This window comes from Thunnus albacares, chromosome 20 (assembly GCF_914725855.1).
Source record: "Thunnus albacares chromosome 20, fThuAlb1.1, whole genome shotgun sequence".
NCBI classification, from domain to species: domain Eukaryota; kingdom Metazoa; phylum Chordata; class Actinopteri; order Scombriformes; family Scombridae; genus Thunnus; species Thunnus albacares.
This window is the reverse complement of record NC_058125.1, coordinates 9,244,153-9,271,926: the sequence shown is the minus strand read 5'-3', so window position 1 is coordinate 9,271,926 and position 27,774 is coordinate 9,244,153. Positions and strand designations below refer to the sequence as shown.

At 39.5% G+C, this 27,774-nt stretch overlaps 1 protein-coding gene across 1 annotated transcript; it reads right to left on the bottom strand.

The window, feature by feature from the left end:
• Nucleotides 1–9,644: 9,644 nt before the first annotated feature.
• On the bottom strand, nt 9,645–27,104 carry tex2l (testis expressed 2, like). The gene is made up of 12 exons (XM_044336785.1): nt 25,903–27,104; nt 20,428–21,856; nt 18,100–18,300; nt 17,036–17,366; nt 15,594–15,871; nt 15,067–15,216; nt 14,851–14,950; nt 13,502–13,634; nt 12,188–12,319; nt 11,653–11,862; nt 10,451–10,571; nt 9,645–10,368 (listed from the first exon to the last, which is right to left on the bottom strand). Exons 1-12 carry the CDS (start codon nt 26,157–26,159, stop codon nt 10,213–10,215), a joined length of 3,498 nt encoding a protein of 1,165 aa, XP_044192720.1. The 5' UTR covers nt 26,160–27,104; the 3' UTR covers nt 9,645–10,212.
• Nucleotides 27,105–27,774: the final 670 nt, after the last annotated feature.

Below are 27,774 nucleotides of genomic sequence, written 5' to 3'. Positions count from 1 at the left end.
GAAGTATGTGCGCACTGCACTACAAAAGTACTGAAAACATTTGAAAGTGATGCCGCCACCCATGTTTTGTATTTATATAATTGTATTATCGATATATTTTTTTTTAAAGGAATCGATACAAAATGAGTAGCTTGTGAGTACTGAAGTACCGATCCTGCAGTATTGAACCGCCCATCCCTACCAGAGTAGGGAAACTAAATCAAGGGCTGTGAAGGACGTAAATCAAGACATACTCAAGATCTAAATGGACAACATACTGTCTTCATGCCTTTTCAAATGCAAGAACAATCTCTAACATAACAGAGATAGGCACAGTAGGCACAGTGGTACTTTGAGCTACATGCTAACATCCAAAGGCTAACATGCTCATTTTGAGCAGGTAGTATTTTTTTATGGTGTTCATCTTCAAAGATTAGTTAGGTAAACTAAGAGCAAATGTTAGCTAATGTTAGCATCCTAACATTTGCTATTTAGCACTAAAGTAAATACAGAGTGCAACTGAGGCTGATGTGAATGTCAGTTTTTATTGTTGGGCCTTGGCTACAAGTTTGGCTATCAGCAATAGTTAATGATTATCAAAGATAATCATTAATTATTAAAATCAATAAGATTATTAATAAGAATTAGCCTAATAGTAACAGGGCACCACCCTGGAGTCAGGGAAAAAGATAGCCAATTCAGTCTCAAAGTGTACTAATCTATCAATTTGGAACTTTGATTAATAATTAACTTGATAACTACAAACAAAATTACCATACCAATAGCTAGTTAAGGTTGAAGGATTTTGGAGTTCTTTGCAGAGCAGAGATTGGCAAAACTCATTCTTGTGCAACATTAAAACAGACTACAGGTATATCCAAAAACATTTATTTAACAAACAGGTAAAAGAGCGAAACACACAATACCAGTTTAGCTAAGCTGACAAAGGGAACTACAGAGATAAAAGGCCAGACCATGTGGTGTCTTGAACCACATGTGCTGCCTGAACCAAAGTTTGCAAAACTAGGTTTTAAACCTCTTAACTTTGTGGTTCTCTGTTTAAGGCCAATTGATGTAGGATGGAGGTGCCAGGTTAGGAAGAGGTTAGTTGCATGCAAGGCCTAGTTACTGGATGTATCATGTGTTAAGCATGCTAACATTAACCTAGCGGTGTGGCTATGCAATAACCTGACTATGAACAACAAGGACATCACAACGATAGTTCAATGAATAACCTTAGCCAAATCAATACATATACAGTACATTGATTAAGTTAAACATTCTTGCTTAGCTGTGCTATGCTTCATTTTGTTGTTAGGCTATGCCCAGTTGTTACCAGTAAATGAAGAAAGAGATGCTTTGTGGTGCTCTGCTTCTTAGCTGGTGAATCTGTGGAAGAGACAGGCTGAGAAGAGTTTGGCTCCAAAGCTGAAAGGATGCAGGATTTGCTGTGTAGGTCTGGTGCTCCAGTCGTGCAGGTCAGAGGGCCCAGGTCCAGTCCTTTATGTAGAGTTAGTGGCAAGCTAACTTCATGGCTCCTGTACTTGTTAAACCAGCCAACAGACTTGTGTGGTAGCTGCTGGCACTAGAAAACTTAGTTTCTGAGTCTTAGGCAGGCTCTCGTGTCTTCTGCCGTGAAGAAAGAGTTCTGTGTGCGTCTGCTGTGAGCAGGCCACACAAGAGAGCTGAGAGCTGCTCCTTCAGCAGCGGGAGGTGAAAAAGAGCAAGGGGCTGTTCCATCCACAGCTGGAGGAGAAAAGAGAGAGATAAGAGGGGAATCTCTAGTTTTGATAACCTGGATCCATGGGTGGAGCTTCACACTTTGGGTGCAAACCCCCAGGGTTCAGGTTTCTTGGAGTCTTGAAACATGTGGTAAACTGTGGTCCAGATGTAGTCCCAACATTATTATAATATATATTTTATTATATAAGTATTTTGTCATAAACCAAAGTATTGGACAAATTGAAATTTTGACCCAGTGGTGGCGCTAGAGGAAAAAGTATTTGTTGAGACATTTCAGTCTGGACCAAAGTGGTGCACGAACTGACAGGCCAACATTGCCATCCATAAAGAATGCTACCAGCATGAACATTTCATCATCCAGCAAGCCATTCTGTATGATTTTAATAAATTAGACAATGTGCAGTTTGAGATCCATCACATTACTGGGTGAAATTTCTTATATTGTGTGTGGCACTGTTAAGAACCACAAATTATGAAGAATAATTGTTTTCATTCTTATTTGATACAGAGGTCAACATCTAATAGTTGCTGAGGCCAAGACTACTACCATATCATAATGAAATATTCTCCACTCTTGACACACATGACGCTTCACTGATCCAGAGAAATTTCTTCACAGAGAGGTCAGAGGTCACTAAGTCTGCCCACTCATTCATTAACTGCGATCTTGACTTATGAGGTGTAATTCCCGTCACAATCCAAAACACTGACGAAACACAATGACTTTCGTTCTTACCCTGAAAATACTTAATGATTAGCAAAATAATGCAAAAATTTCCTGTAAAATCGAAACAACGCTACATTTACTTCTCACAGTACATTATAGTCTAAATCCTCTCTGTACTCTGTGGCTGGAGTTTTGTGTTAGTGTGCTACTTTCACAAAACATTCATCCAATTAGTGCTGATGGGTGAGAATAGGGGTATTTCATGCATTCAGAACGTTGCTGCATCATTGCACATTACTGTCAAAAACATTTTTTTAAGATTGTGGGCATCCTTGTGGCATATGACAACTGAAGGGAGAGTCTCGTCTTCAGCCATGATACAGAGGCAGTGAGCGAGGGTTTGTGTAACTGAGATGATGATAATATATCTGCAGGGGTTCACTGTGTTACTGATCAAAAGCAGTCAGTGTATTGTAAGTTGAACAAGGCAAATTTCCAAAAAGAAAACAAAAGAAAAAAAGAATCAGTGTGTTTTCAAGGATTCAAGGATCATTTATTTGCCAAGTACAGAAATACAAGGAATTTGCCTTGTTTCAGCTTTCAAAACACGTAAAGACATTTATATTCAGTAAAAAATCTAATCTATCTACTTGCTAATTTCCACTCCATTTATTTTTATTTATTTTATTTTATTTGTCCAGGGACTACAGATGAAAAATAGCCTCTTGGCTAACTCTGGCACATTTATAGCAATGTTTATTAACGTGCACTGTCCCTGTTAAATAAACAAACAAATAAATTATGGTGCAGGGGAACAAAGTGTTCTTATGTCTGGTGGTACAGGGTGTGAGTGGTCAACCAGTTTGCCCCTGGCCTGTTTCATGAGTTAAGCAAATTTTCTCAAGATGAAGCTGCAGAATCCAAAGAATCTTTTCATTACTGCTTCTCACCAGATACTGGGCCCTATTTTAACGATCTAAAGCGCACGGTCTGAAGCGCATGGTGCAAGTGCATTTAGGATGTGTCCAAATCCACTTTTGCTATTTTAACGGCGGAAGGTTGATGTTGATGGTTGATGTGCCAGGTGCATGGCTCAAAGGGGTCGTCCATAGTCTCCTAATTAATCATGGGTGTGTTTTCGGTGTAACATGCAATAAACCAATCAGAGTGTCATTTCACATTCCCTTTCCCATTTCCCCACAATCGCTCTTTGCTGCCTCAAGATAGCAATGCCCCAACAATGCGCCTGACCACACCTCACTTTAAGACCAACGCGCCCATGGGCGCTCAGATGGGCGCAAGTGCATTTGCTATAATGTGGACACTGGACGGGAAAATGACAACTGCATCAGTCTTAAACTAACAAAGACATTTGCGTCGCACTCGGTGCTGCTTTGCGCCGCTTTGCGCCAGGCGTAAGATAGGGCCCATTGACTTCAATGTTAGTTTCGTGAGTGGAGTTTTTGCTCTTGTTTTTGTCCCTTTCCCTTATCTTCATGCCGCTAAGGATGACAATACTAGTGTGTCAGTCGGCCCACCACTTTGGTCTAGACTGAAATATCTCAACAACTTTTTGAAGGATTGTCATGAAATTCTGTACAGATGGTCATGGTCACCTGATGATGCATCCTAATAACTTTGGTGATCTCCTGACTTTTTTCTCCAACGCCACCATGAGGTTGACATTTGTGTTGTTTTGTGAAACGTCTTAACAACCTTTGGATGGATTGGGATGAAATTTGGTACACACATTCATGTTCCCAACAGGATGAATTGCAGTAACTTTAGTCATCCCCTTCTCATCCAGTGACACCATCAAGTCCAATTTTACTTTGGTTTATGACAAAATGCCAGCTAAACTATGACATTCCCATCAGCCTACATTGTACTTTGTGTTTAGTGCTAACATGCTAAATAAAGAATATGGTAAATATCACATACCTGCTAAACATCAGCATGTTAGAATTGTCACTGAGAGCATGTTAGCATGCTGATGTTAGCATTTAGCTCAAAGCGCCACCATGTCAAAGACTCACTGCCACTAGTGTGGCTGTAGCATCTTAGTGTTATTCTACTTTAACAATTTCCATGCAAGTTTGCAAACACATTCCCAAAATGCAAAATTGCATGAGATAGTTGGATGGAAAAATAGTAACGTTAGAGATTATGGAAATTTCAAAAGTCAAACAAAAACTCTCAGCTGAGATATAAAAGAGCCACCAGAGAAGAATCCAGAGATTACAGTGTCCCTTGAAACCTGAGCCATGATTCATCAGTAAAATCGATACCTATAGTCAGCAGTATTACATTACATTGGACAGAGAGAAAAATATTTCAGTGTTGATTCAGCCTCAGGTTGGACACAGTGCTCTGGGCTTTCCCTGCTTTCATCAGTGATAAGCACCTGTTGAACAAATACACCAACCAATCAAATCAAATTGATTGTTGAGTGTTGTTGAGTGATTGTTGTTGTTGATTGTTTGAGTGCTTCTAAACATGACATCAAAAATGTCTCTACAAGTTATACCGTATATTGCCCAATTCTCCAAATTGTCACAAACTCTGTGACCTAAAACTGAATTGTGCAGGATACTGTTATCACAGTATTAGTCAGACAAGACTTGGTGTTATTCGGTTTGCTCAAATAAATCTGACAAAAGGGATTCTTTCATCATCATTCATTTACTGCACACAAAAGGAAAGAGACCTGAGGAATTTCCTCTTCCTAGGAATCATATGTGCTCCTCTGTTTAAAGAGGGACCATTATAGTCACAAAGAATTAACTGCGTTTACAGAGAAAGAATACAAGGAAATCTGAGGTGAATGATTAATCAAAGACGTGCTGATGATAGGAAAAGAGACCCTGTGGTTGGATTGTCGGCTCACATTGAACTAATGCCACACCAGTTTCATGGTTATAAAACACACATGGTGTGTGTGTGTGTGTGTGTGTGTGTGTGTGTGTGTGTGTGTGTGTGTGCGTGTGTGCGTACGTGCATCTGCGTGTGTTAAATTTACAGTAATTATGAATCTCAAGGAAGTGGAGTTGTGCTTGTGGTTAGTCATATCATATTCAAGGAAACTAGTAAAAGATAACAAACACAGATTACACTTTACAATGCCATCACTATCATGTGTCATTATCTTATAGTAACCAAGAATAGAATCATTTCCGCTCTTTATAAAACTTCTTTTGTTCTTAAAATGATTAACATGTAAAGCAACATCTAAGATAGAAACTGATTGTGTCTGCATGTGCAGGAATATATTTATATATGTTTGATTATACAGTATGTATGCTATTCATTGCAGAGTATAAAATATACCAATAAGTTTATTATGTAAAAATAGGTATTAAAGAGGTAAGGACCTGTAAGATTTCTGCAACACAGTCAACCATATTTGTGCTAATGATCTGATAAAGATTGCTTTCTTGGAGAAAAAGTGAGAGCTGACTTCCTTAAAGGAATCCTATTCTTTTTCTGACCAGGAAAAACAGGCTCTTCTTCATTCTTGATTATATAAGGAAAGGTTATGGATAAGTTTTAGGTTTTAATCAGACTGTATTGTTCAGGGTTCAGTCTGAAATTATTCAGTCTCACATGAATGGCTTTTTTTTTTTTTTGGAAGAAAAAAAAGGAAAGCCACCAGCTGGAGCCACCATGAGGAGAAAAAATGTTCCCACAATTTAGTCTGCATCATTTTAGATGAGACTGCATCATTCTGCACAAGTTGGGAAATTCACTTTGTGTACCCGTAATAGAGAAAGAAACAAAGACAACATTTTTTCAACAAAATTTATTTAAAAAACTCAAGGATTAAAAAACACTACTAAACGACTAAAAAGCCAATTCACAATTCTTTTTAAAGAAATATTTGAACTTCATACAGATATACCCCATAACTGTATGAATCACACGTCATTATAGGACCAGAAAGACAAGACTGCTGTGCAAAGGCAGCTCCAGGAAAAAGAAAGGAGGAAGAAAAGATGCCTTCACTTCTAACAGACTAGTCTAGTCAAACCCTGTCTTGCTTTATTTTCACCTTTTCTCTAACTGGGAATGTTGGAATAGGCAATGGTAGAGGAAGTCGAAGCTGTTTTCTTAAGTAAAACTATTAATACTACACAGTAAAAGTCCTGCATTCAAATTTTTACTTAAAAGTGAAAAATGAAAGAGAGGTATTATCAGCACCATGTACTTAAATTTACTTAACATCTGTTCAAAGTGGAGCTTTTAATTCTTATATAATGCTGGATAGTTTAATCAATAGTAATACATCATATAACATTTATCTGTGAGGTAAATGTAGTGGTACAATGTTTTCCTCTGAAGTAGAAGTATTTCATATTTTTTTAAGTGCTTTAGGGGCCTTTTGTAAGTTATTTTGGGGTACAGTGAGTTAGAATAGTAACATAATTAAATATATATATATATATATACAAATCTGTTGGAGCTGTTTTTTTCTGTCTCCAGCTTTTTTGTCTCCTCCTCTGGTTATCTGTGAGGGACTGAATTACATGAGTACAGTCCTTATTATAAGGCTGAGCACTGGTATTACTGACTGAATCTATCTGAAATTATGAAATACATATATGGAGGCATTAATGACCACTGTAGTTAGATTGAAATGAAAGGCTTATACTCAACACTGACTTGATATCCTGTTAACACCAGGCTCCTACCTACAACTACATGTACATTACACATTTATAATGCACATGCATGCATATGGAACATCAGAGACAATCTGATCAAGTGCAAAGAATTAGATATCACATATGTTGTAGTATGTATGATACTTGATTTAATAGAGAAGATGATGAGGAGAAGACAAATGATGATGAGAGGGATGTTGGGTGAGTGAAGTTGTTGTCAGGTGGAATGAGTGCTGTGTTTCTCCCTGCTAAACGCTGCCCTCTAATGCTCTCCTGTAGACCCCACCTGTTTGTATGATAATGTGATCCTGTGAAGATACTTTCTTTCTTTCTTTTTTTTTTTTTTTTTTAAATCTTTGTCATGTGTTTTTGATATCCACTTTATGTGGAACACATAGAAAAAAAGAAATAAAAAACATGTGGCTTAAAAGCAGGGACACTCAGACTTCATCAACAGAAAATCCAGAGATGAAGATGTGACCGTTTGATTGACAAGAAATCACCTGAAAGTTATATTGCAGGAACAAAAGCTGATCATAAATTAAATTAGTGAAAGCAGCTGTAAGGTACAGAAGTGCAAAGCATTTTCTTCTTCATGTAATCAGACATAATGACTTTGTGATTTCAGTGCGACCTGGTTGTTTTATTCTATTTTCATGTAAATATGGTCCTTGTTTTATAAGTTATCTCATGATGTAGATGATCTCATTTCACATTCACTGTGGCAATGAATTAGCATCTCATTCTCTCAACACAGACCTAAGGCCTGTCTAATGAACCATATTGTACGTAAATCATTATGAACACACTCCCGCAGAGTGACACATGCACACACACACACACACACCCTCCCACACATTGTCACACTTCTTTCCCATGTGACTTCATTTTATGCATCAGGACTTTTTATTTATTTCCCATTTGTTTCACATTTTGTACAAGCTGTTTTTCCACCATGTTCTGTTGTCATTTTGTTGAAAAATGTATTCAAATCTTTGTTTCTGTGATTGATTCGCTTGTCTATTCTTTAACTGATGAGCGTTTGTTACAATTCTATTATATCACTGTACTTGCATCAGTTCGCTCCTGTGTTTTATCACACCAAATGTAGAAGCCACATTAAATATTCTCTTTTATGAGCTTTTTTGGCTTCAAGGCCAGCTCAAGCGATCACTAAATTGATCCCCAGTTCTTATATTTAAATACAGATTGGGATAAACCCTAAGGGTAAATTATTATTTTTTTGTTCCCTGAAGTGTCTGATTCTTTTTTCAGGCACGAAGATGCACATTTCTCCTGGCTCACCTAATCTCCTCTGTTCAATGAAGCTGCATCTGAGATGATGACAGTCATTTGATCTCTGCCTCATACTTTGTCAGCTCAGTGCTCATCTCCCCTCCATTGTGTTGTTTTTCTCTCTGCTGAATGCATCATTATTTTCTCCATTCTTCTTATAAGAGTAGCAGGGTTAGAGTACTATGATTTCAAAAACGGAAAACAACAACACAACATAGGTTAAAGCTGATTTTTCGTCTGCAATATACAGCAGTGAAACAGATTTATTTATGATAAATTGTAACAAATTATGAACTGAGTTTCAGCAATCCTTTGCATAAGGAAGCAAATACAATTAAGGTGCAAGTCATAAAGTGCATCTACTCATGGACTGTACTTTTGCACTCCATCTTAAGTACTGTGTAGTTGTAGTGCTTCATATATTATAGCCTGGTTGCACTTCCCAACTTTCCTGGGGGATACTGTACTTTTTCATTTATTTCTGTTGCTAACATACATAAATATTGTTATACAATTCCAGTTGAACTCAACATTCACAATTCTGATGTCACCATACTTGACTAATGATATTCCTGCCCACGTTCCTCAAGCCAATCAGTCTCTAGTTGCTGTTCTTTAAATATTGCTGCAATTCTGTCATTCTGTCTTTCAGACCTACTATTGTGCAACCGACTGCCTCCCCACCACCACCATGACCTCCATGATATACAGGGATCCTGTCCAATCTCCTATCTTCATATGGGCTTACGCTTTCTGAAGATGCTTCACATTGATCGGAGTCTAATTGCCAAAAATCTTTCTGTCACTAGCATCAATAAATATTGTAATAAACTTCCAATTGGTCTCTGCTAATTGAACTGATGGCTGTAGTTACTTTGCAGATTTGACATGAATCAATTTTTTCCACCACCACACTGAAGCATATAGCCATGTTGAATTGAAACCTCTCTGTTGTGACCAATTTTTGAGAGCAGCTAAAGCCACTTTCTGTGTAGTTTATTGGAATTTTACCTCCAATAAAACTCCAGCTACTTTGTTGGTAGTAATTAAGCATTTTGGGGATTTACTATATGAATAAATAAAGTTTGAAACACTGAACATAAAAGAGAGATCCACAAAAGGGCTGCGCGTGAGTTAATTTAAGTACAGTGTGTGCAGGAACTGAAAAATATTCATGAACTTGTTATTTTTGCAGTCTTATATATGCAAGAGATTTGCAGTATGTATTTTCTGTGTGCTGCCCCATCGGAGTTTTATATTTACTATGTGCACAGTCATTTGAGAGAATAAAACGGATGTGAAATGTTTTTCCAGCTTTTATTTAATAATCTCCATCATCTGATATCCAAAGTAACATTGAGCTGTAAACATCAAAGCAGCAAATAAATACATACTGTATATAGATATACAGTATAATCTCATAGGGATCATTCACATGTAAACGTTTGCAAAAAGGTATCACTTGTAGAAGGTAGCAGACAGCATGTCACTCCGAATATACCACATAATTAAGTTCATCCTTTTAGATGGTAAAAACAAACATCAGACATACCCACCAGCTACCCAAACACCTACAACACAGCATGTCAGAAACTCCTGGTCCAGACATAAACACAAGGGTTAGTAAGTCTGCCTAAGAGCTACTGGAGTCCATGTAGGCAACTGTAACTTTATATTCTGTTTGGTGATTCTCATTTTGTTTTTGCCTTTTTTATGAATCCCAGCTGCAGGTTAAAGTTTTAGTTACACACATTTCCTATAGACAGCGCTGCTCTGGAGACACAAACACTGTGAATATGCTGTATAGTGTGATTAATCCATTTTGCATTTTAGGTTATCCTCCCACTGATCGTAAACAGCGAGGCACTAGTCAGACTCTGCCTCAGAGATCTCAGGTGGGATCCTCTCAATGGACTCTGCAGAGGAGCTTCGGGACCGATGCTGGGATGCTTGAGGGCTGTCCACGCCAGAGTGCATCAGGGGTAGGTAGATGTCATCCATGTTTGGCAGCACAAACACTTTCTGGAGAAAGAAAACATGATTGTGAGATTTCTTGTATTGCTGAGAGGAGGCAAGAAATAGTGGCTGTATTTTTTTTTTTTACCTGGAACTCATCCTGCAGTTTCTTTTCGATCCATTCGGTCACATGACATAAAGTCACCTCCCTCTCTCCTAGTTTGGGACGCACGTGTAGATCCAGCTTGGGTGGCACACAGAAACTGTACCTACAGATGAAATACTAACATTTAGACCAAATGTATCACACAGATATTCAGACCTAATCATCCATGTTTCAGTCTCATTTTGTCTCAGTGCATGAAACACTCTCAGTACTCCACAAAAAATAATTGGTAGAATAAATAAATGTTCTTTTGGCAGGAGATGAGGTGTGAAAATGAGTCACATCACAGAGAATCACAAACACAACATGCTGCTTGTTTGTGTTTTTGAGTTAGCATCGTTTCTCAAGTTGCAGCACATTCATGGCATGAGGTATAACAGAAGGAAATAGATAATCCTTTAAGTTATATTCTGTACAGTCTGAATTAAGGAAGAAGCTAAAAATTCTCCATTTCAACACCCAAAGCCACTAAAAAAGCAACAAATCTGGAATTTGTACCATCTAATGTTGATTTGGGTTTTTAAAAATAGGCAAACAAGGAGCTATTAAACATAGAATAAGTATCTGACAGACAAATTCTTTCCAAAAAATTTCAATTGGCAATGACTTCTGTTTCACAATTACAACATTATCTTCAGAAACACATGTTCATTGCATTTAACAAAGACAAAAGATCAAAAATGTACACAATCCTGCATAAATCATACAACAGTTTGAATGTTTCAGAAAAATGCATTGGAAATGAATATTGTTGTAATGGAAATGCAGGAGGACACAGTCAAAATCAGACAAACAAAAAGCACAATTATTATGTTTTATATTATCTATTATTTTCATAATTTGCATAGTAGTAGGATTTTTTTAAAAAAGGAGATTAAATTTAATTAAATTACATTTTTGGTGTTAAAACTCTTTATTTTTATTTTTGGTGTATTATTTTGACTCTAAATCCAGCATTTTTATTCTTGGTATCCTATCAACTAATGTTATTACAAAGCCTAAGCACTTCTTAAATTTACCAGTTTTACATTTTTTAAAGGTCTTCTGTTTTTGTGCATGTGTGCGTTGGAAATACATCATCCATCTCATACTGAAAGATCAGCCCTGCCTCAACCTACTTTGGTAGACACGGTTTCAGCTGTATTATAGTATGTCCTTGTGAAGCCGCTGCATTTTTTTCCTACCATATCCTGTCTGTTGGGGGGGGTGGGATGTTGACAACCAGAGTCCCTGACAGCTCTTGAACCTCTACAGTGAGCAGTAAGGGCGTGTTTGACATCTCCTCAAACTTCTTCTTAATGAACTCGTTCTCCGTCGCCTTCTGGAAATACTTGGATTTAGCGATTTTGTCCACAAATCTCAAAATCTTCCTTCCAGTCTTCCCACCCCCTGTGCTGTGAGAGAAGATTAGAGGAGAGGAGAGACAGTGTTTTGATCCTGCATTTGTGAGTAGAATTAGCATTCAGATGCTCAAAAAAGAAGTCCAAATCTAAGTAGAGATGAGAGTCTGAAATGAAAGTGGCAGCCATCTGGAGTGTAATGTCAGCACAGTTTATTTTGTTTGCACTAGAAAAATTAGCATGCACAAGACAGAAGGGTAGAAGTCACACTTTCTGCTGTTTTTTACGCAGCTGTTTTTTATTTATAGGTATTTTGACTTAATTCAAAATCTTACTTTGGCATCATATGAAATTCAATTCATACAGTATTAGCATTTACCCTTCAGTCGCTGGTGTGGATCCCTTCTCCCCCACCGGCCCCTGAGGCTCAGAGAGGAGCAGCTCTTCCTCATCAGATGAACCAGCACTGGAGGACTCCTCATCACTGTCTGCCAACACGCTGAGGATAGGCCTGCATGGTTGGATGCATTTTTGGCATTAAAAAGGTTCAATTTAACAATGCAGATTTGAACCCTAATTGACACCTCCATGGACTGATAGATATATTACATATGAGACAATCTGTGTCTCAGTGGCAGGAAAAAGGTTTACAAACACAGTTTTATGCATGGGTGTACAGCTTTTGGTGCACCACAAAGACAGCTAATATAACGCTTTGCCTGGACTTTAATCCCTACCAGTGGGGGTCTGTGACAGGCAGGCAGGTCTGTGCTAATCAATATGATGTGAGGCTCTGTTTTGTAGATCAGAGACTGTAGGGATTAAGAGAGATAGTGAAATGTGTAGGTGTGAATTTGTGTGTAAGACTATAAAAACGATAAAAAGGATAATACTACTATTTCTGCTTTCACTCCTGCCTCTGATACAGATATGAGCCTAATGTTACCTGTGTACCTAATGCTGTGTTTATGGTAATGAAGGAACATGTCACCAGTGCAATGTGTGTGACTAACTGATGTGTGCTAAATAGTTTTTGGACAACAGATAAATCTGGTGATTAGTGCTAACTATTTATTGAGCTTACTGAATTTACTGATTTCCAACTGAAGTCACATCTAGTCATCCCTCTTCAAAAATAATGTCAACATGGCTTTTAAAAGTTTTTTGGATTATTGGAATGAACAAATAAGGTCTTTGGAAAAATATCAGAAATGCTCCTTTTTGTCTCAGCCAGTTGTGGGGGTGTGTCAGAGGTTTGTTTGATTGACATTAGATTGTATTTATTTATTGGGACAGTGTACAGTTTTTAACATAAAAGATGCACTGCACTGGAGTTAGTTCAAAGCATTGTATAGCAGGATGCTATCAGGCTCAGTGTGACCATTTGCTCTGCCTATGGTAGAACGACACATTATTGCTTTATGCAAAATTTGATTTGCTGTATCAAAATAAGGACTCTAGCTATGGTATGGTATTTTATCGAAATAATGCAAAACTAGGGGGTACCATCATGTAATCACAGAATTTAAAATATAATGGTTTCAGATTTTTGTCTCAAAGGAGAGCACAGGACAAGTGATTTACAGAGCAGATATGTTTGCTGTAGTAGACAAAAAAGAATATTTCAGTCTGACTTTATTGATTTAGAAAAGAGACAAAAACATAAAAGTGGGTTGTTTGCATTGTTACTAACCGTGAGCTAGCAGTGTCAGTCATACAGTCCATGTCCTGGCTGCCTTCTTTGCCCAGTTTAGACAGGTTGAACTTGGTCTGTAGGGTCATCTGCAGGGCACCGGTGTAGACCAGCTGCAGACCTATCCACAGGCCTGCAGGGAGCAGCACAAAGAGGTCAGCACCAGACTACCCAAATTAAGACAAAGGTCATACACGCAGCCTAATCTGGACACACACTGCTCAGTAGACAGATTAAACAGCTTTCACTGTGATTATTAAACCTTGATAATTCATAATAAATTACAACAGATTGTAAATCTCCCTTAGGGGCTGACGCTTGCGAACAGAGCAGGAAAAAACAGGACAGACAAGCTGAAAACAGGATAATTTGTTGACGGGCAGTGTAACAGTAAAGTGGGTGGAGAGACATAAAAAATCATGAGGTCACACACATGCTGACACCGTAGCCTGTATGGAAGATGGAAGTAGAAAGATGTGTGTCATGTTTGCATTGGAGCCAGTTTGAAGCCCAGAGTTGCTGCTGACAGTCAGTACCTTCTTTTCCATTTAGAGCCTGTCACGCTCTGTTTCGCTACCTCGGGCCACAGCTAAGGCTAACTTACTGGGAACACTGAGCAGACTTGTGCTAACATTAGCTAACTAACATGGCAGGTATCAAATAACATTAAACTTACTGAAATATTGCAACAATATTCCGACTCATTGTGAGTCTCGGAACCAGGGAACAGTCCATCACAGCTGTCAATCAATGCCTACATGACAGACATCAAAGCTTTTATTCATCTTTATATCTTATTAACAGAGATAATTTCCTAAATGACCACTAGCACACTTATTAGAGGGCCTGAATTTAGAGATTGAGACCATAATGACTTGTTGAAAAAATGTATTGACTTAATATTTCATGAGAAAAGTTGACGCTTTATGAATGTGATTCTATTGGAGCAAGGGATTTTTTGGAGCCAGCAACTAGTGACCATTAGTGGTACTGCGCTTTAAGGGACTTCCGCATTGGCTTTAATTCTAAGCAGTGGTTGTTGCCGCTTGGCTGACACACTTATACTCCCCTCGTCATTAGGAGTGTTGGCTGCCAGATTGCCTGATTTTAACACACACACACACACACACAAGCCAATATGCTCTAAATGTTGAAGGTCGTGGCGTAATGGCTCCCCAGCTCTGCAAGATTACAACAGGATAACAACGTCTGATCTAATGCTCTGCCGTGCTCAGCTGTAATCACACAAGTGACAGGTCATCTTCTCACTCATCTCTTGATACTGTGTGTGTGTCAGTACCTGTGGATGCGTTTGCATATTGGTGTGTCCATGATGTGTCTGTGCTCACCTCTGTGGTTAACCTCTGGTCTGGAGGTAGTGGTGATTTGCGGCATAGAGCAGCCCATATCCAACTCCGTCAGAGTCAGCTCATTCATAAAGTAAGGCAGCTGTAAAGGGTATACCATATCAGAAATAGTCTTATATAAAGTGTAACACATATTAAAAGTTAACTTTTTCTGTGAATTTAAATTGCCACGATAACTTTCACTGAAACTGCTCGCACTCTGATTTTGCTGAGCTTCTTCTGGATCTTGTGGGAAACGGCATCGGCCCAGTACTTCTCTCGGAGGAAGTCCCAGAAGATTCGACCGATTACAGCGTTAGCCCACACAGTCTGGCTCTTCCCAAGGTACTCTGCTTCATCACAGGTACACTATAGAAAAGACACCCGAGTCAGGGCTGAGCAAGGACAGCAAAACAGCAGGATTGGAACAATTTTGAGCTACAGATAGAAGAAGAAGAGTAGAACTAGAAGTAGATTTCACATGAACAACTTGAATCAGTTTGACATTTCATTCAGTATCCTCTCAAGTATATTCTCTAGTATATTTTGGCTAATTCCAGGAGACTTTTTTGACCCATTTTAGTAAAATTGTTTGTAACTAATTCCATTTTATACCTACTGGTTATTGCTATTTCACTGTGTCAGTCTTTACTCTCAGTACATGATATGTTACTGTCCAGCTCTGGAATGTTCCTTCAGCTTCACTTGATTTTCTTCACTTAATTTTATTGGCGAGCATGACTTACATTTCCTTTGATGGTGGGGCTTGTCTCTGTGCTGCTGGCTCCAGGGCTGGGGAGTGGGGTCAGTTCCTCGGCGGCCAGGAGACGAGCCATGTAGCCGGGGTAGTCTAGCAGTGAAAGGCCCCTGGTGCTACCGGTGGTCTGATTGACATGAGCTGCAGGGATTGAGGGGATTGGAGATGTGGAGGGTGCATCGTCATCACTGCTTCCCACCCTACTGGGGCCTCTGCTGCTTGGGACATTGCCTTGGGCACTAATGCTCTGCGCCAGTGCTGGGTCACCTGGGGGAAAACAGGCAACCTTTACCTACTTGGTTAAGATAATGTTCATGGCAGGAAGGTTTTGGACATCAATGCCTTTTGTTTACAACAATCATTCACAGAAAATGTAACTACCACGGTTTTTAAAAGCAAGAAAGAATGCAAAGAAATTCTTGAGGACGCAATGTAAAAAATATTTGAATAGAAATGTAATTACAACCACTTTAAGGAATTTTGAGAAATGCACTTATTCACTTTCCTGCTGAGAGTTAGATGAGAAGATACCACTCTCATGTCTGTACAGTAAATATGAAGCAAATATAAAGTAAATATTTCAATGAACAGTAAGCAACCAGTTAGCTTAGCTTAGCATAAAAACTGGAAACAAGGCTACACAGCTAGCCTTGTTCTGTCCAAAGGTAACAAATCCACCAACCAGCACCTTGGAAGCTCACTAATTAACATACTGTGTCTTGTTTGTTTATTCTGCACAAAAACATGGGATTATGTGTGGAACTATTTCTTGACCAGGTGCAGTGACTTCCTGGAGTCTCAGCTAGTTACCTGATGACAAGACTCCAGGAAGTCACTGTGCCTGGCCAGGAAATATTGTAAGAATCTGCTACTTTTGGACAGAGCCAGACTAGCTGGTTCCCCCTGTTTCTTGTCTTTATGCGACGCTAAGCTAACTTGCTGCTGGCTCCAGCTCCAAACCTTATTAATCTTTTCATTTAATTCTTGAAAAGCTATAAAGAATGTTTCCTGTAAACATCTACTATTCCTTTAAATCCCTAAACCAATGCTTTTTCTCCTTCATATTTTACCAGCAGGTAGCAAGAGTGCAATACAACTGTTTTGTAAGTATGACATATGACAGTTCCAATGACAGATTTGTATTAGAAAATAAAAAGCTAATGAGTAATATATTTGCTCTTTCAACCCCATTATTTTCTCCAAAATACAGTAAACACAAAGCTGGTGCTTCTAACAGATTTTTTTCCTGATGCCTTTGCCCTGTCTAGTCACCAAACAACTATGAGATCTGTGTGTTCCCTTGAAAGGGATTGGCATTGAAATGAAAAGAATTGGAGCATGTAATCCATAATCCACACATATACAGCATTTGTATAGATGCCTTATCTGAAGGCCTTCTCTTCACTAATGCATTATTTACGTTTCTCATACCCGATCTGGACACACATCTGCCAGGCCTCTGTTTGTCTGTCTCTTTTTCTCTCTCTGTGGCTGTGGATGCAAACAGGAAGTGGCGAAACCACTCCTCCTTCTCTCTCCCTGTGCGTCCGAAGAGGTAAAGAGTGGTGGGAGGGTCAGTGACAGGTTTAGAAGAACTTTGTCTTGGATTTGCTGGTTCTGCCCCTGGTTCCACTTCCTGACTATCCTCCGATATTCCTCCATTCTCCTCCTGAGGGTTTGTTTCCCCGGCCAGTTGGATGCAGATGGGATATTTTGGGTTCCACAGTCTCTTCCGAGCCAACACAGATGGCAGCAGGAGAACCTTTGGGAGCAGTCGCAGAGAGATAACTGTTAAATGGGCAGTACAGTCACACATCCCATTTATGAACTATTAATTAATGCTGAAGAGAGTAACCTACTTTAGAAGTTGATTTTACTTTTTCTTACAAACTGACCTTTATTTCAAATAGGCTTTTTTCCACATTTGTTTACTTTCTCTCAGACATTACAAGCTATTTCAGACATTGTACTAAATGTAAATGTCACTCTAGCATCAATGCATTAATCTTATGCATTCAGATTTACATCCATGCTAACGGCACAGCTCTAGGAATAGCAATGTCAGGTCGGTCGACCATTTTGATCCAGACTGAAATATCTCAACATCTATTGGATGGACTGTCGTGGTCATGGTCCCCAGATGTATCCTACTGACTTTGATGATCCCCTGAAGGAAATGTCTCAACAACTTTTGGATGGATTACTATATTCATGTCCCCCTCAGAAACTTAGGTGATCCACTGACTTTTCATCTAGCGCCATCATGAGGTACGATACTTTGTCCAATACTTTAGTATATGACCAAAAAGCTACAAAATTAAAGACATTCCCATCAGCCTAAACTGTACTTTGTACCGTGTTTAGTGCTAATTAGTAAATGTTAGCATGCTGATATGACATCAAGTTTTTACTTAGCTTTGTATATCCCATTATAAATCAAACATTCTCAGATACAGTACAAATATCCCCTACATACATTTAGGCTGTAATCATACTTTGCTCTTTGCAAGCTGAAAGGAACGTGACTTGACGAAGGTTGCCTCATGAATTCTCTCATCGTACGTGGCCCTGCGGTTGATGTTTGTACGTGGGTAGTCCAGGCGGAGACAGGAGCCCTCCAGGGAGGCAAACACGGAATGAGTCAGCGCTGGATGGTAGGTTTCTGGGTCGTAATCATGCATCTCATTCATCCAGCCCTGGAAAGGCAGTAGGTAAGTGTTAATTTAAATCAACACTATGCCAGTGCTTTTTCAAGTGAGTAATAAACGCTTGATCTTGAAATGTTCCAATCTTGAAAATCATGCTACTGTGTTTGCAATCAGCATAAAAGTGGATTTCTTGTGTGTCTAGTGGGTTTCTTCAATAACAGAGCTGGTAGTTCTAGGGAGGTTGCTCCAAACTATCAAACATATTAAATTCACCTCTGTGGATAACTGATTTTTAACATGAACAGTTTAAGACAATCCATGTAAACTGAACTCAGAACAAATCAACCCCTCAGCTTCATACACACTATACACTCAACTTTAATGTATTGGCCAAGAAATTAAATTGGAATAATACATCATTTTGGGAAATAGTTCCATCATGTAATGTATATAATGTGTTAATTAGTGATCTCTAGAGGTACTGGTAGGTGGATTTCATTACCTTTGGACAGTGACAGGCTAGGTTTCCCTCTGTTTTCAGTCTTTATGCTAAGCTAAGCTAATCATGCTTATTGGCATGCTTAAAATACAAACATGAGAGTAGTATCAATATTCTCAGCCTACTCTTGTTTTCTCGCAAGAAAGCAAATTTCCTAAAATATCAAACTATTCCTTATGTAAGATCAATGCAACCCAAAAATTCAGATGCTTTAACACGACTCAGTAATTCTGAAAGAAAAAAAGCACAATAAGTGTTGATTTTCTGGCTTTAAAATGAAGTTGAAACATTAAGTTTGGGGATAAAACTTTACTCAGTCTGAAATACTGAAAAATGTTCATTAGGACACCTGTGTGTGTGTGCTGAATGCTGTCGTACGATCCCTGTTAAAAGCCTGATTGTCCTTCGTAATGCTCCAACTAACTAGTGAACAATGTGTTATACATACAAATTAGATTTGAATTTCATTAATAGAAGTGTCAGCCTCTGCCCTCATCTTAGAAGTGTGCCCATTATCAAACCCCATAACTGTTTTCATTCTGTCATCTGATCACCAGACGACCTCTAAAAACACCTCAGGCTTCAGACTGACACCAAACTGCTAATGACCAAACTAATGGGAATTATCTCAACACAGAGAAAGTAAACCCCCTCTTCCAGCCATCACCATTCTCCAGCCCCCACCTGCCTCACGCTCTGACAAATTATAGCTTCTTCCTGCACGTATCTGCCACTAATTGCCTCTGGAACTGACTGGAACTGTCTAGGTGGTAGCTGTCCTATCCAGTTGCCCTGTGTCAAGCTCAGCCAGGAGAAGAACAGTAATTATCAGTGCAGCTCCAGCAGTTTTTATTATTGAAGACTTTAATTGTATTCTTGCAACCTTATGCAGTTGCATGCCACTTTCAGAGGCTTTAATCTGTGGGAACAAGGAAGTCAGTAGAGGTGCTGAAGTGATTCTTTGACTTAATGCTTTTTTACAACAAATGAACAGATGAAAACTAATTATATGGACTCTTTTACTGAGGAGCTTTTAAACATCTTTGATAGTTTCACTAAGTAGGTTTTCTAATGAATTTTTGCACTTGTGTTTTTAGTAGCCTCAAATTATGTTATTGTGGCACGGCCAGAAAGGTATTGAATTTCAATTTGTTTTGAACCTTTTTTCACTGAAAAGGCAATTTCTGGAAAAGTTCTCTTGTACCACTCTCAAGAGAATGACTGAATTGGAGAAATATTGGTTGGTTAAACGTATTCATATTCAAATGTTGCTATTTTCCAGATCCTAACCTGACCATTTTGTGATGACCATTGAAGTGTGTAAATAAGCTAAACTAACGGACTGCTGGCTATAACTTTATATTTAAAGGACAGACATGAGAGTGGTATCGATCTTCTCATCTATAATAACACTCCACCAGAATGCAAATAAGCACATTTTCCCAAAATGTCAAGCTATTCCTTTGGGTTGGGTGGAACAAAGGAATTAAATTCACAGTCTGATGATTCTTTACATCACCTATAAGAGTACTTTCAGTGTTCTTCAAGAGAGATATTTGGATGTTAACAAATGTGTGCATATTGCAGTGAGAGAGAAGTGGCTGAAAATATGGTGATAAGACGATGAGATAACTCACAACAATGCGAATTATCTCCTCAATGACTCATCTGTTTACCTTGAGGGTGTCAGGCTCAGTGCAGACAATGCTGCCTATCAGAATCTCCTCTCCCAATAGAGTCTGTCCTGGTCTGCATGAAGGAGCTGAATAGCGAGACCTGGAGGAACCCATCCTAATGAGCAAGAGTCCTAGCAAGAAGCCCAGTGCCAATCCTAGAGCCAGGCCACAGAAATATGGACTGAGAGGTAGGATGAAGTATCCATAGGAAAGCACTGCCACACAGAATAAACTCATGCGTGGCAGAGGATGAGGGGGTTGAGGAAGATGAGAGGTCCTAAGTAGGGGTGCTGCAGGGACTCTCCTTGTCTGCCTGTGAGTCTCGCTTGCAAATACTTGCATCATGTCGCCATCTGTGCATATTTCCAGCTCCTCATCCTTGTGATGTTTGCTGTGATGCACAGGGCAGGTACTATGGTGGCTTCCCCCAGGGTGCCTCACTGAAGGCCAATCAAAAACAGGCAAAATATCATTGTCTGTTCGCCTAGTGCTCCACATGGGAGACTCTGAAACCCCCGTATCTGTGCTACTTTCTCGCCCCAAACCTCTGGAGCTGACCTGGTGTGCCCCCTGGGTCTTACACTGGTGTTTGGGGCTGCCTGTGCTGTCCTCTCTCATGATCTTATTGAACATGCTGCTCAGTGGCTCATGCATGGCCTCAGAGAGCTTCCTCCTGGTGTCCTCTAGTTCCATTTTGAAGAAGCCCCCTTTCAGACCCTCTGCACTAGGGGAGAGTGTGCTAGGAGAGGGGGGTGCAGTACGAGAGTCCCCATTGCTGCGGGTTTTAGATTGTGTCAGCTGTTTCCAAAGGTGGAGGTTGAGGCGAGAGTCAGATTTTGACTGCGACACCTCAGGCTCTGAACGGGAGATCTCCGTGGAGATGGACTTCACGAGGCTGAGAAGGGGCTTAGGTCTGAGAGTGGAGCCTTCTTTCAGCTCCAGCTCTGTGGACAGGGACTTGACCAGGCTAGCCAGGGGCCGGTGGGTGGGCGAGGAAGGGCCTGGGGAGAGGAAACTGGGGCCCATGGCGGAGCAGTTCCCAAGGGAGTCAGGGGACGAGGGAGAAAGAGGGACGTGAAAAGCTTGGGACTGCAACCCTCTGTCATCCTCAACGGAGAGCTGCCTCTCCTTGGAAAGAGAGATAGAGGGGTAGTCCTCATCATGATCAAGGGAGAAGATAAGCTCACTCTCATCCAGGCTGTCCCACTCTCCCTCTGTCCCAGTCAGCTGGATCACTATCCCTCGTGGGAGATGCCTCATTGTCCCAAGCGAGGTGGCACCTACTGGGGATATGTCACGAGCTGGGCTGTGGGTACCCTGGAGAGGTCTGCCAACTCCTCTTCCTTTATCCTCGCTTCCTTTTCCCCCATTTTTTCCATTTTCTGCCATTTTTGACTTTACATGGCACAGCCAAGGCACGTAAGAGTCACTGGAAGGGAATAAATAAAGAACATGGTCAGCTACATTATTAAACCTTGGAGGCAGAACAAATAAAAGCAGTCAGGGAATGAGCCATGGAGAGAGAGGAAGGGCATCTTATCTATGCTTGTGCCTCATTGTCACAAAAACTGCTTACATGGTGCCAATTACGCATTAATGTGTGCATGTCATGTTAAGCTCTGAAGAGTGGTGGAAATTTACATGAATCTGTGTACTGGACTAGCGAATCTGAATCGGAGCCAAGTAAGCACCTCTCCCATAGCTGTCGCTCCATATACTGAATGAGTTTTAGAGGCATGCAAAAATAGACAAGACAGTCTTTCTAGCCCAAATGTTGCACAAACTAGGGCAGCTCAGGCTTGGATCTAATGTTTTTTTTAAGGCCGATTGGATATGTACATATAATCCATTGAATCTAAGTAGAGGGACTAGTTACAGCTGAAGTAAATGTGCAGGCATTCCATATAAAATGAGGAGATATTTTTGGCTTTTGTCAGCCGCAAAAACTCAGTGTCACAACCCTCCCTCTGGTGTCTTCACAAGTTGCTTAAAGAGTTCCCCTGGGATGAATAGTGAGGTGGGTTCAAAGATGCTGCCTGTCATTCTCCCATTTGTGCACCAGCAGCATGCATGTTTTCACATAACAGATTACAGACCACCACGTACTCTGACTTGACAAAAGAATACTAGCAAAACCCAACATGATGTGTTATTAAGCTGTCATTTTATGGGGGAACACAACGGTTCTGCATCAAACGACACAAGCTGGGAAGCAGCACAAAGGCCTAGTGGGGACCCTTTTATTTGCTGTCTCTCTGAGTCAAGTGCCCTGCTCTTTATGCAAGTTAAACCCTACCTCTGACTGGTCTGATTTATGTAACTGCATTACAGTACAGCGCTGTGTGGCACAATTTCAACCAATTCCACAGCAGCTGGTGGATTCTGATTAATCTGCTCTAACCCAAAATGGACGGTGGGGAGATAAACCTCACAGTCACACATGCAGGCAGGCGGCATTAAACCTTCCTTTTCACGGGGTTTGAAGAGGGACCAGAAGCTGGAGGGTGCCAGAAAATACACACACAAGCATGCACTCACACGCACATTAGACTGGCTAAACTACTGTTGGGCTTACAATGTTTTGTCCAAGCTAATTGTAGAGCACTAACAGGAAAGTCTGGTGTTGTCATATTATGATGTTAGATGGGAACTGCTGTATATGGACTCCAGATGCTGCTGTATTTTTTATACTAAATCCAGATATTTTTACTATATGTCACTGCACCAACAAATTAGCATTTTTCTCAGTCATTGCAACTGGATATAAAAAACGTATTTTCACCAAATCAACATGTTATTTTTTTTGGTCGTCAGTGGTACATTAACTACTGTGGACAGTGCTTGAAACTAAAACCTGTTGGTTTACAGTATCAAAAAATAGTACCCCATTTAAGTCTTTATGTCATAAACAAGTCATTTACCTCCACTTCATTCATAGGAGTTTATGTATGATTTGTGTGAATTAGTGTTATGGCTCTATAGATGGCAATGTTGGTCTGTCAGTCCACCACTTTGGTCTAGACTGAAATATCTCTACTATGGGATGCATAGCCAAGAAATTTTGTACAGGCATTCATGGTCCATAGACGATGAATCCTATAGACTTTAATGATCCCATGACCTTTCCTCTATTACCACAATGAGGCTGGCATTTTTGGTTTTGAGTGAAATGTCGCAACAACTTCTGGATGGATTGGCATTTAATTTGGTACAGATATCCATGGTGCCAAGAAGATGAATCTTATTGACTTCGATGATCCCCCGAGCTTTCCTCTGGTAACACCATGAGGTTGACATTTGTGGTTTTGAGTGAAATGTCACAGCAACCATTGGATGAATTGCCATGAAATTTTGCACTCACTTTCATGTTCCCCACAGGATCAAATATTACCACTTTGGTGATCCTCTGACATCTGTGCCACAAGCAGGTCAAATTTTTTCTGTCCTTTGGGTTTTTGGTTTAACTGTGTTGTTGGACATATTCAGCTGTGACAACCCCAGAGGCTACAGAAAGCTGAGTAAAACTATGTGGTTTTAACAAGGACAAGCAAAGGAAGACAAGAACAGAAGGATGTTTTGGATGCCTTTGGTCAATAAATACATGCAAGTACTGTATATACTGTATATTTATCAATATCTGCATTGATTCATTGATTTAAGGACCTTGAGGATCAGTCACCTTTTTGATCTTCTAATTTGGGTCCCTAACCAGCAGCATGTAATGCTAAATGATAATCCTTGTAAAACAATTATAAGAGAGCTGTTAACTGTTCCACGAGGATGAGTGTGAAATACAGAGATCATGTGATGACTGTAGCACGAAACACAGCACACATCTGCTCTCAGTGTGGTGTTCGATCAGTCCTTTATGTTCTCAATCAGCAAAAGTATCAACCTAACAGCACGTCTGTGACTCAATGTGTGTGTGTGTAGGGGTTTGTGTGTGTTTGTCTGCCACCCTCTGATCAGACATGGACAGTAACAATCTCAGATTAACATTAATGCAGGGTTTAACTGTGAAATCTGACAAATCACACAGCAGGATTACGGGCTAAACCAACATTTGGTGGGGTGTACTTGCTCGTCTCCGTGACACAGTGTTGATTGAAGTTAGTAACTTTGCAATCCCTCGGAGCCCCTTTGCTACGAGTGATCTTATTCTTCTGTCAGATACAGATGGGTGACAAATTAAAGACAAAACCTAAATGAATGAGTGCAGAACCATAAGGAGTGCAGATGCTTTCATACAGGGTACAAGAGGTCACTGAATGGTTTGATGAGTCTGAAAATAGATTTCAACCCAACTTGCAGGGGACCCTCCACGTTCATCATCAAATCACCAAAGGGATCTAATATGTTTTGGAAGAATTGTGTTCATTCCTCCAGTAGAGTTTCAGACTTGGGAGAGTCTATGCCAAGATGTATTGAAGTTCATAAGAGGCTTGTGGTGGCACAAAGCCCTACAAAGACACTTGATGTTGTTTTTTCCTGTAATTATCCTGTAAACTGTAGGGGAAGTAAACAAAGAAAATCTAAATCCGTTAGTGTGATTCTCATGATATGAAATGATGAAACTCAGTACTCCAAATCCAGACTGTCATCTATATATAATCACTTAAAATCAAAACATACACTGTTTAGGATTGTCAGAATACAATAAAATAAAAAGTGCTTACTAAAAGTACAGATTTTTTGAAGCAGTTGATTCAGTTTTATGTGAAAACAACCTCAGATCAGCTGCAACACTGAAGAAAAATTAGTTTCAATTGTTACAATCATTTTTTAAGCAAAACATGCCAAATATTTGCTGCTTAGCTTTTAGCTTAAAATTTGATAATCTGCTGCTTTTCTTTGTTATTTATGATGATAAACTGAGTATATTTGAATTTTGGACAGTTGGTTGAATAAAGCAAGTAACCTAAATATGACACTTTGGGCTCCAGAAAATTCTGATGGGAAGTTTTCATTACTTTCTGACATTTTATAGACAAATTATTAACTTATTAATCGGAAATAACCGACATGGATAATAATGAACGTAAAGGTCTGATGGGCTGAACAGTTAATGTCCTACTGACAAATCTAATAAGAACCAGTTTCTGCTGTCACAACTATCTAAAAGCAATTGAGGTCTTTATATATATATATATATATATATATATATAAAATTCAAATGCACAAAATACAGCAAGTGGCCTCCAACTTGAGCAGTGGATATATAAAATTCAGGTTACAAAATTTGGTATAACACCTCCACTCAGAGCTGCACTCCTCCTCTTTGTGGACAACTCACATCCACAAGACAAGTGTGACATGCAGACATGACAGCAGGAGTGGAAGTTGAAGTGAATGCTGTTGAAAATGTTGCAGACCACTTTCAGATAAGATTACAAATGTCTGCAGTGCTGATGATGTCCTGTGAAAAGAAACAAGCAAGCATAGGCACATAAACGGAGATGAGTGTTGTTCACTTACCCGTAAAATGATGCTGTGCATGGAAATGTGACTAAACCTGCTGCTCGGTGTTGTCTTCTGATCCCTCTCCATTTGTGAGCGCAAGGACCGTGGAGTGAGGAGGAGTCTGAACGCTGTCTCTCTCTCCCTTTCCCCCTCTCTCTCTCTCTGTCACGCAGACACACACACACACACCTCCTCTTAACCCAACTGCCTGCATCCAGATGTGTCATGCGCTGCCGAGAATCACAGCTCACCAAACTGATTATAAAAAGCATGGCCGCGCTGCATGATAATCCAGATTAAGAGTCTAGCAGCCCCAACAGACGCACACACACAAACTCACCCACACCACACAAATATGCAGAGGGTAAACGCTTTCTAATTGTACAAAACACGGTGATGGCTAAAGTTCAGTCTGGAGGTTAAATAGTATTGTTTTCTATTCTGCTGCACTCACTTCAAGTGCAGCATCATTTTGAGACCATAATGGTACCGGTGATTAGATAAAACTGGTGCAAATATGTCACTTTTTCCAAACTGTCTTTATTAATGTGTCCAATGGCAAGGAGAAGAATCTTGAAATATTCTCATGACAACAAAGAAAGAAAGAAGAGGATGAAAGAATGATATTCTCCTCTTCTCCCTTTCCCTCCCTTCATCTTGGCCTATATAAAACACACTGGAAGCCCTAGAAATGACAATATGAAGAACGGGGCAGAGTGGTGTGCAGGCTGCAGCTGGGGTGAGAGACAATAACCCCCATCCATCACTGACTGGAGGAGGTGTTCTTAAACATTAAGGCTGGCTGCATGACTGTCAATACTCACTCAAGACTCAGTACAGGGATGCATGTACAGTTCAGTTTCCCTTTTCCTCTGGCACCCTCTCTTATCTCTTATTTTATTATCTGTTGTCTTTGTATTATAGTATTTAGTAGATTTATCTTCATGTCTATACTTTTTTTTAAACAAAGCATTGTTTTTGCAGCTTTATGCTGTTTATCCTATGATTTATTGCACTTCATTCTTCTGGAAACCTTGTGTTCCTACATTCAAGAGTGCTATATGTAGTTTTTGTTATTGTGTCATGCATACAACCATGGCCAGCCTGCATGGGTTTACAAGACACTATAAAGTCATACAAGTCATATCTAGATTCAAAATGCTATGTATACATTTCCAAACAATACTACCAAAGATTTTCAGACCTTTATGTCTACATTAAAAGATTTTTTTGAAAAAGTCACACAATATATTAGATCTACTGTAGATTGGAAATGTGATATACTGGGTGCAAAATGACGTATTAAAGACCATACATGATGCACAGCTTTTTCAAATGCAGTCCAACTGATCCTATAGAGATTTCCAGGTTGAGAACCACAAAAGTAGAAGAAACTGTTGCTCTGGCTGTATTATGTAATGACTACATGTGTGAGAAGCAGTTCTTTTACTTCATATAATATAAGGCAAGGCAAGTTTATCTGTATAGCAAATTTCAACAAGACAATTCAAAGTGCTTTACATAGAGCATAAAAGGCATCAAGACAGAATATAAAAGCAACACAAGGCAATATAAAAATGACATTTTTTACATATTTAAATACAATTAAAAGGTGTTAAATTGGAAATGAAAAGAAACTAAAATAGAATAAGACAGATAAAACAGGAGAATAAAAGTTACAGTACAGTGTAAGATATTAATCCTCAAATTTGTTTTAATAAAAGGCAAACAGAAAAGTCTTCAGCTGTGATTTAAAAGAACTGAGAGTTGCAGCAGACCTGCAGTTTTCTGGAAGTTTATTCCAGATATATGGAGCATAAGAAGGTGTATTATTTATAGTGCACTGGTATGTTTATTAAAGCCTTGATCATGATCAAGGATCTCTGT

Excerpts from the sequence above, each read along its gene's own strand:
- tex2l (XM_044336785.1), bottom strand. The coding sequence starts at position 26,159 with ATGCTTTTTATAATCAGTTTGGTGAGCTGTGATTCTCGGCAGCGCATG. Across the intron at positions 15,872-17,035 it reads CAGATGTGTGTCCAGATCGG|GTGACCCAGCACTGGCGCAG; the intron begins GTATGAGAAACG and ends GTTTTCCCCCAG. Across the intron at positions 10,572-11,652 it reads CCCCCAACAGACAGGATATG|GTACAGTTTCTGTGTGCCAC; the intron begins GTAGGAAAAAAA and ends TTTCATCTGTAG.